General features: G+C 44.1%; 1 protein-coding gene across 1 annotated transcript in view; it reads right to left on the bottom strand.

Moving 5' to 3' along the window:
- Nucleotides 1-18,430, bottom strand: part of eng (endoglin) — a 62,620-nt gene that overhangs the window by 38,202 nt on the left and 5,988 nt on the right. The window contains exon 2 of the mRNA XM_083657386.1: nucleotides 2,696-2,838. Within this exon, the coding sequence (XP_083513512.1) occupies nucleotides 2,696-2,838 (143 nt within the window). The remainder of the gene's footprint in view (nucleotides 1-2,695; nucleotides 2,839-18,430) is intronic.

Raw genomic sequence — 18,430 nt, 5'->3', positions numbered from 1 at the left:
TGGACATGCACATTTGACTCATGTTTATTTTCAAACTAAATGAGGGATGGGTTGTATGCACAGGGATTATGTAGCCTGGTAACTGAACTCATATTTCATTTCGTTCTGCGGGACCGTCTGGCCTCAAGCCCTGGGAGGGCTTTAGCAGAAACTGCAAAGGGGACGAGCCAATCAGCGACTGCGCTCAGTGCCCTGTGATTGACAGCGCAAGTTAGCCAATCAGGAACGCCACTAGCAAAACTTGTCTGTCTGCCTCGAGAGGTAACGTCAACGTTCGTCTAGTTTAAACAGCCATAACGTGCAGTTATTGCAGAAATAGACTCAATAACAACAATTAAACAAGTACAGGAGTATCGCCGCAACAGCGGGGGTCTCGGCGGAAAATGTGTTTTTGTCGTTCTCCCGAGTGGAGTTGGGTTTGACTGGATCCAACGCTGATTGGCTGAAGGAGTTGTCTGTCAAGGCAACTACACCCGCCCAACTTCCGCCCACTGCAAAACATTGGGTGAAGGCTTCAGGCCAGATGGGAACGAAGCACGAAATGACATTTCTGGCTGGTTGACCAGGCTAGGGATTATGTACAATAGGATATGTGCGATGATGAGGTACACATATTAAGTCAGCTTTGCTTATTGGTGGATGTCCACTTTAAGAGAAAATTGATGACAGCATTGAGAAATAGGGGAGGACCTTGCGGGCTCAATGTGCCTTCATTAATTCCACAGAGGTGAGGGGTTCAGCGAGGTGTCTTTGGGTACTGCATCATCCTGTGATGCTGTCTCAGCTGGTGCACATAGCACACTCGCTTACTCCTGAGCACACAACCCATATACTGTACAACCACAACCCAGAACACAAGCCATATACAACCACAACCCAGAACACAACCCATATACCACCACAACCCAGAACACAACCCATATACCACCACAACCCAGAACACAACCCATATACAACCACAACCCAGAACACAACCCATATACAACCACAACCCAGAACACAACCCATATACAACCACAACCCAGAACACAACCCATATACCACCACAACCCAGAACACAACCCATATACCACCACAACCCAGAACACAACCCATATACCACCACAACCCAGAACACAACCCATATACCACCACAACCCAGAACACAACCCATATACCACCACAACCCAGAACACAACCCATATACAACCACAACCCAGAACACAACCCATATACAACCACAACCCAGAACACAACCCATATACAACCACAACCCAGAACACAACCCATATACCACCACAACCCAGAACACAACCCATATACAACCACAACCCAGAACACAACCCATATACAACCACAACCCAGAACACAACCCATATACCACCACAACCCAGAACACAACCCATATACCACCACAACCCAGAACACAACCCATATACAACCACAACCCAGAACACAACCCATATACCACCACAACCCAGAACACAACCCATATACAACCACAACCCAGAACACATGAAGGGCAGCTGTTTAGAATAAGATATATTATGTGAAAATAGTGCTGCAGAAACATACGTAATAAGAAAGAGAGGAAGTAAAGAAAGAAGCAGTGTGCACTGACAAAGAAATGATTAAGATGACTATGATGACTAGTTAGTTTTTTGTCATGCTCTAATGCTTAACAATTTACAATTAAAGTGACGCAATCTGCAATCTACAATTAGGAAATATATGTTTGTTTGGATAAAAATAACAAATTAATTAATAATATAGATAGCTGTAGCCTACTATAGTAGCAGTAGCTTAGTTTACAAGCAAGGTTAGTATAAAAAAAGACAAAGAAAGTGGCCAGACGGGAGGCCAGTCTTTCTGTGATCTCTGCCATCTGTTAATGGTTAGCATGCTAGCTATTAGCCCTGATACGTGTTGGAGATGGAGATGTTCATGTGTTTACATTTCACCATATGGGGAAGCTGAAGCTAACGTATGTACTAGTTCCTCCAGTCATATGGTTTCAATTCAACTTGGTTCTTGGGGAGCCAATAATAAAATAGATTGAGTTGAGAGCTGGGCCATTATGGAAGCATACAGTATTATTCTATTTAATTGTTAATGCAAATTGGAAGATGAATCCAATCCCACAATGAGGGCATTTCCTCTTTGTTGTACCCATCTCCTCCTCCTCCTCCTCCTCCTCATCATCATAATCATCCTCCTCATCAGCCAGCTGTTCTTTTTTGTCATCTCTGCTTTATTGGGCACTTTTTACAGGTCACCGTGGAGAGAGACAGGAAGCACAGGGCAGACCGAGGAGGAGGTGACATACAGCACGGGCCAGATTCAAACCCGTGCCGCTGTGATTATAAATCGAAATGGTTAACGAGCTAAGTGTTTTGGTCACTCAGTGGCGTTTTGAGCCCAACGAGCTTTGTTACAGCCAGCAGGCAGCAGGCTTAGCTAGCGACTAGCTAGCTAGTTAGCATGGCCAGCTCGTCCTCAGAGTTGTCATACGTACGACTAGCGTTCCATTGAGTCGTACCTCATCTTCCCATTTTAGCAACGAACTTAACTGTTTGAACTTGAGCACAAAATTACGTCATTTGTCAACAAATATTTGTGGCTAATCAACACTTTCAGGACATGACTCACAAACATATGAAATATCTTAAAAATTAGAAAATACACTGGACAGGGGCTTTACATGTTACTTGCTTACCGTTGGGGTGAAGAGCAGGTTGAGGATGTGGACCTCTGTCTTGTCCTCTCTGAGGAAGCTGGTCCAACAACCAATGGGCATCTCCCTCACCTGGACCCACGGGTTGTCAGCGACCTCCACTGGGTCGCATGTCTGACTGGAGGCTGAAAGAAATAACGTGAAAATCAGAGTCAGCAACGTAGAATAAACATTATGGTAGGGCTAATTCTACATCACTGAACGGGAAACGCAAGAACAAACGGACAATGTGGATCTAGTCTACTTTCTAATACTTTAATATAAACACAGGATATTGTACCTTTAGCAAATTGTGAGTTTTGCTTCTACATGTTGCCGACATTTTAGCAGCAAAACCGCAGCAAAACCGCTAATAATGTAATATTCATGTCCAAGAGAGTAAACGACTAGAGAAGAGATTTAATTATTCAGAGCAATTGCTCAACTAGTAGAGCTTATACAATTATGCCAAGTCTGAAATCAATGCCAATCAATGTGCACACTGTGGACCTACAATAGGGTGTTGGTTTCCTGTTCTACCTCCTCCATACTCTTTTTTATCCTTCGCTTTGAGGCTGTCCGGGAGCGGTTCAAAGTTATTGTTAGTCGTCTCGGAAAAGCTTTGCCCTGCTCTCTTAAATCAGGCTATGGATGCTAAATGTGTGGAAGGAAGAACTACATTGTTTAAGAAAAGGGATCTACTGGGGTCACATTTATCAGACAGCTCAGTGTGTTGGGCTGCAGTCATCCATCACGTCTCGCCTCACTCCCCTCCCTGCAGGGAGGCTCCGGTTTAACCCCACGGTCTGTCACACACACTGGATTAATGGAGGCGAGGCTGTACGGTCATGAATGTCGTTAGCTACAAAATGCCTCGTGTTTGACCTGGGCTACGCGCACGTGCGCGTGCGTGCGTGTGTGTGTGTGTGTGCGTGTATGTGTGTGTGTGCGTGTGTATGTGTGTGTGTGTGTGTGTGTGTGTGCGTGTGTGTGTGTGCGTGTGTGTGTGTGGGTTTGGGTTTATGGGGTTGGGGATTGCCTGCAGCTGACTTTGGCCCAATCTCAAACCATGCAGCCCCTAACGCAGGGGTGGGCAACTGGCGGCCCAACCTCACTCAGTGTGGCCCCTGGGTCAATTTCATTTATTAATTTATTTAATTTTTATTTTTTACAAGGTGGACATTTTTGGTTAGGTTAGGTTAGCCAAATCTGTGTTTTTATTTTACTGTACATCCCGGAACATGGCGCTAATGGTGTTAGCATTGTCCATCCACATACTGTTTAACATTAGCATTTGAGCTAATGCTATTGTAACAAACTATATCCAGGATGCACATTGCATTATGCAACATTACTAATCTGATTAATATCATATATTTGGGTGATGTACCCCATCAAATTGCTGTAGCGGTGCTGTTTTAAAGCGAGAGCAAAGTTTCTGGTGTCATCTGAATGGAAGAATTAGTCAATTTGAATATGAAAAATATAAATGTTGGTATAATAAACTTTGATTACCAGTCCTTTTCATCAAATGAGTAGCTATAATTGGGAGTGATGGTGTTACAGTAGGCTACTGGTGGAAGTGCACGGTCACAATTTGGCCCTCTGGTAGGGAGGACATTTTTGTGTGGCCCTCTCTATCATCAAAGTTGCCCATGCCATCCCTGCCCTAACCCCTCGCCCTATCCACTCCCCCTCCGTTTGCACGTTCGCCATATATAAGGTCCATCCCAAACCAATCAGCACAGAGCGTGAAGTGGACTGTTAACCCCCCCCCCCCCCCCCATTGCTTAGCAGGAAGCGCACCTGCGACAGCAGACTGGAGGAAACACCGGTCCAGACAAATGTTAAATTCTGTTGATCCTGCTCCTATGTTTTCCTCATGTTGACTGTACAGCCTCAAACAAAATCACAAAATGTGTGGTGATTTTTCAAACTAAAAAAGCATAATATCACTTTGTCCTCAGCTCGCGTGACTTATAGCAAACTCATAAATGCCTTTATGCATGCAAGCAAAAATAGTCGAGTTTACTTCCGTCATCCTCGTGGTTTTGGATGTTGTGTGTTTACTGTTTATAGTGACATCGTTGCCTCTTGTACAAGTTGAAATGGCTTAACAGCCACATGAGCATGGCGTCTATAGGTTGCCATGGTGATTCCAATCTTCAATTGTTCCGGTAGGCGAGCAAAAGCGTCGCATAGTTTGTCAATTTATTTCTACCCTCGACCCCTTCATCCGAGGACACCTCCGCAGCTGTGAGTGTAACTTGATTTGGAGTCACAGCCTTGGGTGCTGAAGTGATAGTATAGTGTGGGTAGGAGCTGGTTTGAAATTGGGCCCGAGTGTCCAGAGATGTGCTCTTATATGGCTGAGGTTTATACGAGTATCCTGCCTTGCCCGGTGGTCATTTAATACTCTCCACCAATAAACGTCCTCCTTCCTTGGGAGCTACAGTGGAGACTAGTAGGCCTTCGGGACCAGGCCTTAAAAGTCTCCTAAACTCAGACTGCCTGTCTCAGATTGGGGCTCTGATGGGACCAGAGTCACGATCTACTTTATGCTGCACCTAATTACCAGTCAGGCAGTTCGAAGCCGAATACAATACGGACATGCTCCCCTCGAAATTAGCATGTAGCCCCCAAGCTAAAGACAAACGATTGCCATTGTTTAGCATGTATGAATATGATGATACAGTAGCCTATCAGCAGATATCTGCTTTAGCGTTAATCACATTTTTGGAAAGATGGTGATTATATTATCAAAAAGAAAACGCTACAAAGCAACTGGAGCGCTATCGGCCGATGTCATGGACCTCTATTTTACTCAGCAAAGGCTAATCCCTCATAGAGAGATGTGGAGTAAAATAGTGAGATGAAGGAGAAAGGAAGAGAGAGAGAGAGAGAGAGAGAGAGAGGAGAGGGTTAACAGGAAATTGCAAAGTTTGTAAGGTCAACAGGATGCTCCATATTTAGATGGGGCACTAATCGTGACGAAGACCTTGGTTGATGCAATGTTTAGCGATGACATTGCCTCGACGAAGGTCTTTATCACAAAGGAGGAGAAGGGACCGAGATAAATAGATTGTAGGAGAGGGGTAAAAGATGGTTACATAATCAGCTCTTTCTCCCTTTTCTTCCCTGTCCCCCACAATTAAATCAGGGAGAGTGTATGGATCGCTCTCTTTCTGTTTCTTTGTCAATATGTGCTAATTGGGATTTTTAAATGGGATAATTGCAGGTCAAATCAAGGACGAGCGTTGTCAAAAGTATCGCTAGTTTCGGTTACAGTAAGTTTCGCTAGTTACGGTTACAATACTCATTTGCAACATGTATCGATAGTATCGTAAGTAAGTATCAATACTGAAAATTTGAACACATTTGCTACAATACTCGAATACCAGCAGTGCTTTCTCTTAATGAAAAATCGAATATACTACTGATTTCCACCCTCCCTATTGGTGGGTATCTGTTGCGTCAACTAGCTCAAAGTGTTCTGATAGGCTGATGACTAGAGCAGGGCTAATCTGCTGTGTCAGTGTAAAGTTTTTAATGAGTTTTATCAGGCCTAGATTATGGAGAAATGTACATCTCTGTCCATCTGTATTTGTTTATCATTCAATTCAATTCAATTCAATTCATTTATTTGTTCGATTATCATTATGCCTCTTGATGTGTTGTCATCCCCCCGTGGTATCGAAAATGCTATCGAGTATCGATATATATTCCTGGGTATCAGTATTGAAGTAGAAATTCTAGTATCGTGACATCCCTATCAATTTGGTACTGATTGGCCATAAATTGGATTGCATAATTAGCGACACAGCATTTTTGTTCTGTTGCATTGCCTGTGCAATCGACCGTAGTAACCTTCTTCGAAGAAAGACGAGAGCCATCCTCCTTCTGTGTCGTCGCCCTCTTCCTCCCCTGACCCGCGGGTCAAGGCCCGGTTTCCTGTTATTCTGGCCCTGTGTGTTGCACCACATCCACATCCATAAACTTACTGGCCTCCTGTTCTGCTGTGACAGAGCCAGCGGCCCGCGGCTGCAGTTGCTCAAGAGGTATAAATCAGTGTGTAAGTGCGTGCGTGCACGTGTGTGTCTGTGTGCATGCCAGTGTGTGTGTGTGTGTGTGTGTGTGTGTGATAGGTTTTCCAGTCACCATAGAATTTAAACCATATTCATTCCATCATTCTAACCCAGGAAATGCCGATGGCCTCACTAAGCGGTTTACTGGTAAATGAGGTACAGTTCCATTGCCTCTCCTCTTTATCTTCCTTTATCAGTCCCCTCCATTTCCACATTCCCTGAGAAGACTCCATCAGGATTTGAGGGGACAAATAATGGGTCTCCTTCATGATGAAGCCTGTGTGTCTGATGAGATGTTGATCTTCAAGCCGGCTGGAGATAATTTCCACAAACATCTCAGCATTCAGCCTTTGTTCATGATCATTTTCCGACCTGATTTTGTTCTTTGGTATGATCCAAATCTACGTGTGCTGGATATGCTGAAGAGATTTTGACTCAGAACGTTGTATTCTTTATGCAAAGTCCATTTAAGTAGTTACAGAGCTTATATTAGCAATGCACCTGTATGCGTACTAGGCATCTCGCGTGCTACGCGCACTCAATTCCTAGGCTCGCCCGCTCTGCAGCTCGGCGAGCTGGCCCTCGCATACGCAGCTCGGCCGCTGCGCGGCCTCGCCCAGAGCTCGGCTGTTGCATGCCCTCGCCTGCCCTATTGGCGCGTGTGCTCCGGCTCTGTCGGGTCACCCGCACGGGGTGCTCTTTACACTTCCTGAAAGTTTCAGCCCGATCGCACGTAAAACGGCATAGCTGTGGCCGGACAAAATTCTTGAAACAAACAGAGAGACAGTCCACATTGCCAAATGTATATAGATAGATAGATAATAGACGACTGATAATAACACACATATACACACATAAATAACACATAACACTACTGTATATGAACAAATCCACAGCCATAACAGGCTATAAATTGGTTTAGCTGAACGACGATGAAACACATTTGCTGTGTTACTGGAGCACCAGACCTAGCATGAATTTGGAGCAAATGAAGGCGGGGTCAAATGTCATCTGATCACATTTTCTAGTTCTGGTTAATATTTTAGTTGAAGGTTTTTAATGTTAGTTAGTTAGTTAGGTAGGTCAGAAAATCAGACTACAGTATGGTTTCTAAGCGCGTTGTCCTCTTGCACCTCCTGGATATAAAGCAGAGTGACTTGAGTGAGATCCCGGCTAAAGCCCGGGTGTTATGTGGATGTTGTCGAGGACAGGCAGGATAGAGTCGAGACGAGACGGCCATTTGTCATTCAGCGACGGGTCTGGCTCACCGCCTCCAGCGACTGGTGCACCCAATTGAATTTAGATGTACCGAAACACAGTTCAATGGGTCTCTTCTCACTGAATTTCAATGTATTCTATGGTCGGAGCAGAGGTAGATCTTAAAGGATTTGAGGCACAAACTAGTCCAAGGCAAATGCTCCGTTGGGGACACTTAGGTTTTTGTTTTTCCCCCCGTCTTGATTTTGACTACTAGAGTGGAATTTAGCCTGGACAAATCAGATTATGCTAAAATGGTATATCATATTGCAATATACCTTAATATACATTATATTATAGTTATAGGACGAATCAGCGTGATGTCACTTGCCACCCAGAAATGCGGAACCCCGCGCCAGTTAATAGTATGAGTTGTGCCAAACAAACGTTAATATCTCAAAAACTATACATCACATGGCTTATATTTTGACATTCTGAGTGAGAGCAGAATTAGCTCAAGAGTTTGATGTATAACAATATGCATGTCGTGTTAAAGTTGTGTTGTGAACTGTCGCCGTTTTTAAAATGTAAACAGAGTCAAGCCGGCTAGAGTCAGACACTCAAGGCTCGCGCCACTTGGCGCTTAGGGTTCCATTGCCGCTGTCACCCAGTGACGCGGTTTGTTTACCAAAATGCTGATCCCTCGTATAACTGGCAGGCCGAAAAATACACAGTAAATATGAGTGAGTTTATCTGTCCATATAGCCAGTGCACCTACTGGTTTTCCAGCTCTCCACACAAACACCCAATACTTTCCTTCAGTGTTTGTGGAGCACTGTTTCTTCTCTGGAGACGGTGGTCGTACGTACCGTTGCAAAACATCGATACATTTCATTTTTGGATGAGTTTTTACTGCTGGCGTGGATGCTGATGCTGCTGCTGGTGTTCAGGGAGCAGGAGGAACACAGCGGCCAACTGACTGAGGAGCAGTGAAAGCAGCAATTTATTTCACTCACCAACTGGAGCTAGTGTTTCACGCTTTTCACTCGCCTCAGGTGAGGAAACTTAATTTCATGCCCCATCTATGTTTACTCTCATTGTTAATCACAGGGTTCCTAGACAGCTTCAATTAAAAAATTCCATACTTTTCCCCGAACCTTGATTTGTTTCAGAGGTTTTGTCTTGTGTTCGATATGATTTACCCAGATAGACTGCTACAGTAGCTCATATCAGATATCACCATATATATATATATATATATATATATATATATATATATATATATATATATATATATAGATGAAGATTGTTCTTCACAGTGACAAATATCAAATACTGTATGTGAGATGATTGGCAGGGTTCCTACACGGTTTCCATTTTAAAATTCCATATTTTTCAGGGCAAAGCCTGGATTTGATTTTGGAGGATATTTGATATAATGCATGCTGACATCAGATAGAGATCTGACTGTTATTCTTCACATCAACAATAACTGTGGACTCAAAGTGGGTTTACAACAACATACTGTAGACCTGAACCACTACATTTTCCCATGTACTTTTCCAAACTCCATGCCCCCCCCCCCCCCACACACACACACACACACACACACACACACACACACACACCCCATTTCCAAACTATTCAAGACCTGGAAATGATCAAATTAATTTTTCATACTTTTCCAGACCATTTTAGCATCCACTAAAATGTAAGTGGAAATGCAAAATGATGTGACTTGTGGCTCTCGAACAGTGTTGGGCAAGTTACTTTCGAAACGTAATATACTACATATTACTAGTTCATTTGAAAGTAATAAGTTACTTTACAATATTACCATGTTTGTAGAGTAACTCGTTACTTATTACACTACACTTTAATTATTATTTATTATTATCCCGAAAAATTATTTCAACCGCCTTGAAGTCAGTGTAAACAATCCAAAATTCTAAATGTTAAATCTAGAGTGGTTATTTGCATAAAAACACACACTTTGATTAGGAAATGATTGTATCTGTTTTAAATATGTGCTTTGATTTAATCAAATGTAACTCAATTTGTAACGTGAGTTACTTGACAAAGTAACTGGTATAATATTACTGAAATCCTATAAGTAATAAGTTATATTACTGAGTTACTGCCAAAAGTAATATATTACATGTAATGTGTTACTTTTGTAACGAGTTACCCCCAACACTGCTCTCGAAGCTACTCTGTATGCCTGTATCGTGGAGGGAGGGGGGGAGGGGCTTGGGGGGAGACCGCCGGGGAAAACCCTGGCTGGCACAGGGCAGCATGAAGACGCACTGTCTGTCTCCCCTCGTCCCTCAGGGTAGGCAGCTAAACTGTTTGTGTCCAGGGTCGCCCACAGAGTCATGAGGGGAAAGCAGGGGGAGGGGCCTGTGCTCCTATCACAGTTAGCTGGAGAAGAGAGAGACGTGAGGGCGCAAGGGAGAGGGAGGGGCTTCAAGGCTGGTTCAAGTCTCTGTCGGCGATACGCACACACACACACACACACACACACACACACACACACACACACCTATTGTCCCGGCGTTTCCGCAGCTGCAGACTGAGGCCTGACCATCCACAGGAAGGTAAACAAGCCCTTATCAGCGTTCTGCAGGGGCCTGCACTGTCCCCTGGCCTCTCACCCCTGCATACTCCACATTACGCACTGCATCGTACGCGCTATGCTAGCTTCCTCCACCAGCTCACCTTCCTCTCATAAAGTCCCAAAGTCGCCCCAAATTCTATCAATTGGTGATTACTTTTGTCACTTTTATGGCCTGGAAGCGTGTGTCGGTGACGTGCGTTGGCGTGTCGAGGGCTTATTGCCTGAGCCTGTTTGCTGTGCAGAGGCACTGAGGATGTGGTACTGCAGCAGCACGGCCTGGAGACAGCTTGTCTTCACACGAGCTCTGTTTACACCTCCGGGAGCCGTTTGTCAGTCGGCTCATCGTGTCGGGAGGAGACGGAGGAACAAGTCCAGCGGTGCATGCAGGGCCTGTGGTTCACTCACTCACTCACTCACTCACTCACTCACTCACTCACTCACTTCATGGAAGGCCTATACTGTAGCTCACTCACTCACTTCATGGAAGGCCTATGGCTCACTCACTCACTCACTCACTTCATGGAAGGCCTATGGCTCACTCACTCACTCACTCACTCACTTCATGGAACGCCTATGGCTCACTCACTCACTCACTCACTCACTTCATGGAAGGCCTATACTGTAGCTCACTCACTCACTTACTTCATGGAAGGCCTATGGCTCGCTCAGTCACTCACTCACTCACTTCATGGAAGGCCTATGGCTCACTCACTCACTCACTCACTTCATGGAAGGCCTATGGCTCACTCACTCACTCACTCACTTCATGGAAGGCCTATGGCTCACTCACTCATTCACTCACTCCCTCACTTCATGGAAGGCCTATAGCTCACTCACTCACTCACTCACTTCATGGAAGGCCTATGGCTCACTCACTCACTCACTCACTCACTTCATGGAAGGCCTATGGCTCACTCACTCACTCGCTCACTCACTTAATGGAAGGCCTATGGCTCACTCACTCACTCGCTCACTCACTTAATGGAAGGCCTATGGCTCACTCACTCACTCACTCACTCACTCACTCACTCACTCACTTCATGGAAGGCCTATGGCTCACTCACTCACTCACTCACTCACTCACTCACTCACTTCATGGAAGGCCTATGGCTCACTCACTCACTCACTCACTCACTCACTCGCTCACTCACTTAATGGAAGGCCTATGGCTCACTCACTCACTCACTCACTCACTCACTCGCTCACTCACTTAATGGAAGGCCTATGGCTCACTCACTCACTCACTCACTCAGTCACTTCATGCCCTGTCTGCTGCTAGTCATTAGGCGTTCCTTCTTTGATACAGACACATTTTCTTAAGAGTTGTTTGTGTTCTTCTGTGTAGACAGTCAGGCAGCAACTGAGTCAAGTTTTGAAGACAGGGATGAAAAATATATCATCTTCTCATCGTGATGCTCACAAATACCTGCCAACATGAGCCAAAGAGGGATATCCCCCCCAGTTAGGTCGGTAGAAACTCCAGCAGTGATGTGATCCGTTGTTCTAAATCCTGCCTTTCTGAAGGATGCTCCCGCTACCATATCGAGAAATCCTACCTTGACTGTGAAGGGGAGACTCTTGGGAACCCATTTTCATTTTGATATTTTGAGGTGAGAGATCAAGAGATCCCGATAAAAAAGGTTTTTCCCTCACCTAAATACTGCCTAAATTTGGAGCATTATTCAGCTACCTTGCCGACAAGCTAGCATGACTTTGAAGTTTGTACCAGTGGATGCCTGAGATCATCTAGTTTCATATGATACTTCACTCTGACTTTAAAACTCAGCCATTTGATTTGTATCGATATGAAATCAGGAGATTATCAGGAGAAATTGCCAATCGGGAGCACAGCGGGAGAAAGGGTTAATAATCGGGAGACTCTCATGGAAATCAGTTGTCTTGGCAGGTATGCAAATGACTCTCAAGTGATCTGATCGCAGACATTCCGAGATCACCATCCATCTTTGCATGATCAAGTCAAGGTAATAAAAGAAAGTTGAAAGCAGTTTAGCTTGGTGGTGAGCTGCTTAATGATGCTGCTAGGGGATACAACTGTCACTGACGATCAACAAAGCAGCGTTGAGTTAAGAGCAATACAACGTAAGCCAACGTCAACAAAGCAGGGACGGTAGTATTGAGGCGTCCATCAATTACTTTGCACTTTCAAAAGCTCGTTAAGAAGACGGCTGGAAACTAGTCCAAACAAAGTTCAAGTATTCCAGCTTGTCTTCTCATCGCAGTGTGTCTTCTCAGTGATTCTCAAACTTTTTCACGTCAAGGACCCCTAAACGGACACAAATTAGACCACGGACCCCCCCATTTGATAAGATTTTGTCAAACACGGGTCCAACATCTGATAAGATCTTTGCTTTTTAGATGTTTTATTACAGAAAGTGTATGAAACCCATGGCCAAAATAGTCAGACATTCTGTCATTGTGTTACGTTATGGATGGAATTATAGTGAAAATAAATGATTCCCCTTTTTGCTGGTACCTGGAACCCCCCTCAAGGACCCCTGGGGGTCCCCGGGCCCCACTTTAAGAAACCACTGTTCTAGTCGTTGCGGGTTATGAATCGGGAGAAAACATGATTTGATTATCTTCTTCCTGTTGGCTCATTCCCATCTGTACTGAGTTAATGGTTTCCAAGTATAGGTGCAGTAAAAGACTAACGTTTACACAAAGTCCAATTTTTCAAAAGGCAGTTACTGTGAGTTCTAGGTAAAACACTTTTTTCCCCACCATTTTTAATATACAGATATATACAGAGTACAGACTTTGTTTTGCTGGACCAAAAATAAAACCATTAATTATAGAATACTCATTAGACTTTCCTCATCCTCAGTGTTGTAATAATAAAATATGTATAAAATCTGCCGGGAACAATATTGGACATTGTGAATGATTGCTGTACCGTATTTGGGTTTGATAAATTGATATTTTATGCTGTTATATTGGTCGGCGTCAGAGCACCAAACTAGCACCAAGTTAGCTTTCACTGGTTAGCCTTGTGTCTTCAGATTTTCTCCACCAATGTGAAGAATCTAATTTGTTGCCAAATGAAGAGATATTCTGAACGAGCGCTGGCAAAAACTGAATTAATCATCTGAGTGCTAATTAGCCGCGCCGTCTGTGGAAGTGCAGACTAATTTAGCAAGCGGCACGCTAACTACGTGCCACCAAAGCAGATGAAGGCCTCTGAGATTCATTGCACACTGCTTGTTCCCAATCATTCAAGATTGATGTAGCCTTGCACAGCATATGCTTCTGATAGAACCAACAGAAATTACCTCCTTTTTTTCTGCACTGATTTGGCCTGTAAATATTAATGCTTCCGAATTTGAGGGTGGAATAGCAATGAAGGCTCTTTTTTTTTTTTTCCCCCGCTAACTCATTTGGAGTGAGTTAACTTAAGAAAGTTCTGAATAGTCACAGATCAAGATAATGCTACTACCCCACAGAGTAAGATTTCATTTCAGTCCTCCATATTTAATAGAAGTGTCTTGAGTGGGGGACAATTGTTTGAAAAGTGTGGTCTTTATTCCCTCCGGGGAGTCTATAAAAAGATTATTAAATACCATCAGCCTGACTTTAGGGTTTTTATAGTTGTATTACTAGAATGCCACATGATTCTACTTTTTGACATATCACAGTAATAAGAGCAAATGGATGTAAATGACAGCTGAAAAGTTTGACTCCACATGCAGTGGGAATTCTCTCAAAATCTGTACTCTTCAGCATCGAATCAGGCACAATCAGACACACACGCGCACACACGCATAAACACACATACGCACGCACGCACACAGGCACACACAGGCACGCACACACACAGGCACGCACAAACACACATACGCACGCACACACACACACACACACACACACACACACACACACACGTACACACACACACAGACACACAGACACACATGCACACGCACACACACACACACACACACGCGCACACACACACACACACACACACGTACACACACACACAGACACACACGCACGTACACACACGCACGCACGCACACACACACGCACGCACACACACACACACGCACACACACACACACACACACACACACACACACACGCACACACACACACACACACACACACACACACGCACGCACACTCACACACACACACACACACACACGTCAGACACGTAGAGATTTCAGCTCTGAATAGAGATTGACCGGTGCAGCACCTAAATCAACAGGAAAGTTACCCACCCAGTCCCAGAACCAAGAGCCATTACACAGCCCTGTACATGGTACAGTACATTCTAGCTACAACACCGACCAGTGACCACAAATGAATATTCAAAATGGTATGAGCTGTTTGACAACATAGAACAGATGGAAATACAGGTGAGGGTTGATTGACTTTTTCATGCCAAAAGATATGACGACTTGAGAACATTGGGGACTGTCACCAGAGAAGAGATCCCGAGTCAGACCTTCAAATCTGCCCCCTCCACCAAGTTGAGTTTGGGCTGCTTCTGGTCTCGTGAGATTTCCTCAGTCGAAAGAAACGACTGAGCGATGAGCGATGAGGGAGACTAACGATTAGCCAATCAGCGTCAATAAACAGCGTAATGGGCAGGACTAACGGCAATTAAACAATTAAACAATTAAAAGTACCACTTACTTTGAAAATCAAACAGCACTCTGCTTTGAAGGCATTTAAAGGGAATATGTTTTTTGTTTGTTTGTTTGTTTTGCAACTAACATTAGATTCACATGGATATGTTGGTCTCTCGTGATTGGTTAGGGAAATTGTAATTCCCCTGGGGGAATCCCCTCGTGGAAATCGGTCAGACAGGGGGCGATGTTGTACTAGATAGAAGATGGAAATGGAGTATAACGAGTTTACAATTCAAATTGATAACGAGGGAGGGGGGGGGGGGACTTTAATCAAAGCCAGGGAAATTAAAATCTCCCGGACACCAAGTCCGGTGAAATGATCTCCCTCTAAACACAATTTGAATTGTAACAGGCTCAAATTAAATTTCCACACATATCCTTATTTTAACCAACCAGCCTAAGTGAATATTCTTATGATATGTCTGTTTTATAGCCTACCTTATCCGATGAACGGAAAAACAAATGTTACATTTAGCTACAATTAGGATACACGCGCTCTGATTGAATGTGCGGGCATGGCTCGGTCAGCAGCTCTCAAGAGGTGGACGCACCTTCCAAAAAAGAGTTTTCCCTCCAATTAACAGTAGGTCCTAATTAATACACAGGTTCATCTGCTTTGTTAGGTCCTAATTAATACACAGGTACATCTGCTGTGTTCGTGCGGACCCCCTGGTGGACCATTGGGGCCGATCATGGAGCGGACGGAGCCACAGATAAGAGCATCTTTAATGCCAGGCCTTATCTGAGCAGCAGACAGCAGCCATGTTGACATGGGCACAAGTGGTCGCCATGCTGTCGACGCGTTTATCTCACCACCCCCCTACTAATGAGGCGTTCACCGCCCGCTGACGAGCACTGAGGAGCCTGCGCCAGGGGCACAATACCTCACAGTCACCAGGAGACACCCGTGGATGGAAGTGTATCTGATGGAGACAGAAGAGTTTCTGCTAAACTGATCAAGTTTAGACATTCGTCGTCACTCTTAGCGCCCTATTTTTGGCAGTGCATGGAGCACATGGGAAATGTGTGTGTGTGGGTGTGTGTGTGTGTGTGTGTGTGTGTGTGTGTGTGGGTGTGTGTGTGTGTGTGTGTGTGTGTGTGTGTGTGTGTGTTTTGCACCACCCATCTGCTCAGCCCAGGTCAACGGCACACGGGGTCAAGGCATAGCGATGTTCTGTGCTATCTTCATGGCTTGATGCATGGACAGATCCTATTTAAAAGCTTACTACCTATATACACTATATATTAGGGATGAAATGATAAGCGGTTTTAATGATAACCATGATCAAATTCCTTACGATAACCGTGATAAGATTCGTTACGCCAACATACGCTTTGAAAAAAACATGGTAAATACTGTCCATCATCAAACAAAGTTGGCAACCGTCTCCCAGATGCAGATTTCAGTGAGTGTAGCCTATCAATCAATGGTATCAATCCTTTTTGGGTCTGATTTTTCAATATAAAACTTGATGAAATGATTTCTGTCAGTGCATTAGTACTTTTTGAACATTTTCAGCACATTTTAACAATACCGTGATAATACTGACAACCATGATAATATTCGTCACTATAATCGCCACATGAAATGTTCATATCGTTTCATCTCTACTATATATACACTCAACTATATACACACGTGGAAGGTTTTAAATGACGTGTAGTCATTTACTACACGTAGTACTATGCTGCCGCCAAATTACGTTTGGCTCTCCACTTTATATCCTGAAATCCTTCCTATTCAGCAAAGGTTCTCCTTGGGCCAGAGCAACACGCTAATGTGTTTTCTCCTCCCCAATCTAAGTTCATTTAAGGCGCTATATATCTTATCGTGGCAGTTCTGCACCTCGCACACAAGGACGGGACATCACTTTCCTCGTGGTTTCCTCATGGGTGGCCGATCCGCTCCAGACTGCCCCCTCCATCACAAAGTTGTCAGAGCGCCACCTCTCTGCCATGCCACTGACTGCACGTGTGAAGGAATACAGGCGATTTGACTTGCCCATGACGACACCATCATCGACCACACTGATCATGGATTCCTCATCAACATCGGTCTTCACGCCCCGTGCTGCCTGTGCTGTACGCAGAGTTCATTGCTTGGTGTCATACGCAATTGATTCACAAAAATAGAGCACGTCATGTATGTCACTGAGATGACAGTTAATTGTTTGCCAATTAAAATATGCCATAATCAGGCCCAAAGACTCAAAGTGCAAAGTAATAGAACAAGCATAAACCTTTTAGCTCCCCCCCGCCCCCCAAACACCACCCATATCCCCCTACTAGCCACTAATCCTACCCTCGAAATCCCAACTCTCTAGCACCTTCCTATCCCGAGCTACGGCCATTTCCCCACTAAACTCACTACTAAACGTCCATGAGTGACTGACTGACTCACTGACTGACTGATTGACTGTCCGGCGCCGTGGTAAAAACTTACTTACTTACTTACTTTGGGGAAAATTCATTTATTTAGAGAAAAACAATGTATGCATGTGTGGGGAGAGAATTAATAAAATAAGATTTTCAGGGTTGAAATTACCATATAAGGCTATCATTAGATAATGCATAACAGGGAATTATTTATTACAAGATATCTTGAATTATTTGTTACGAGGTGAGCAAAATGTACTTTAGACAGATTTCTTATACGCCTTCTCATAGGAAGAGAATACCTTATTACCATCATACATCATATATGAACCACAGAATCAAAACGAAAACGAAAATAAAAAAACGAAAATAGTCACACACTACACACCGTTCTGTTGCCATGGTTTTTCCAAAGACAAACACGCACACATCCTTCATAAGCCACATAACATACTAGAACCATCCTTATAGCAAATTAAGTGCTATCTAGTGTGTAAACCTTTTTTCACATGAAGGACCCCTAAACTGACAAAAATTAGACCACGGACCCCCATTTGATAGGATTTTGTCCCATGGTCCCCCATATGATAATAAGATTGATGCTTTTAGATGTTTTATTACAGAAAGTGTATAAAACCCATGACCAAAATAGTCATTGTGTTACGTATGAATGGAATTATAGCTGAAATAAATGACCCCCCTTTTGGCTGGGGACCCCCTGGAACCCCCTCAAGGACCCCTGGGGATCCCCGGGCCCCCATTTGAGAACCACTGCCTTAGGGGACAAACAACAGAGCAGAGGAACATA

The sequence above is a fragment of the Poromitra crassiceps genome, assembly GCF_964638095.1.
Source record: "Poromitra crassiceps genome assembly, chromosome: 21".
In the NCBI taxonomy this organism is placed as follows: domain Eukaryota; kingdom Metazoa; phylum Chordata; class Actinopteri; order Beryciformes; family Melamphaidae; genus Poromitra; species Poromitra crassiceps.
The sequence above is the reverse complement of the archived record's forward strand: the minus strand, read 5'-3'. Positions and strand labels throughout refer to the sequence as shown.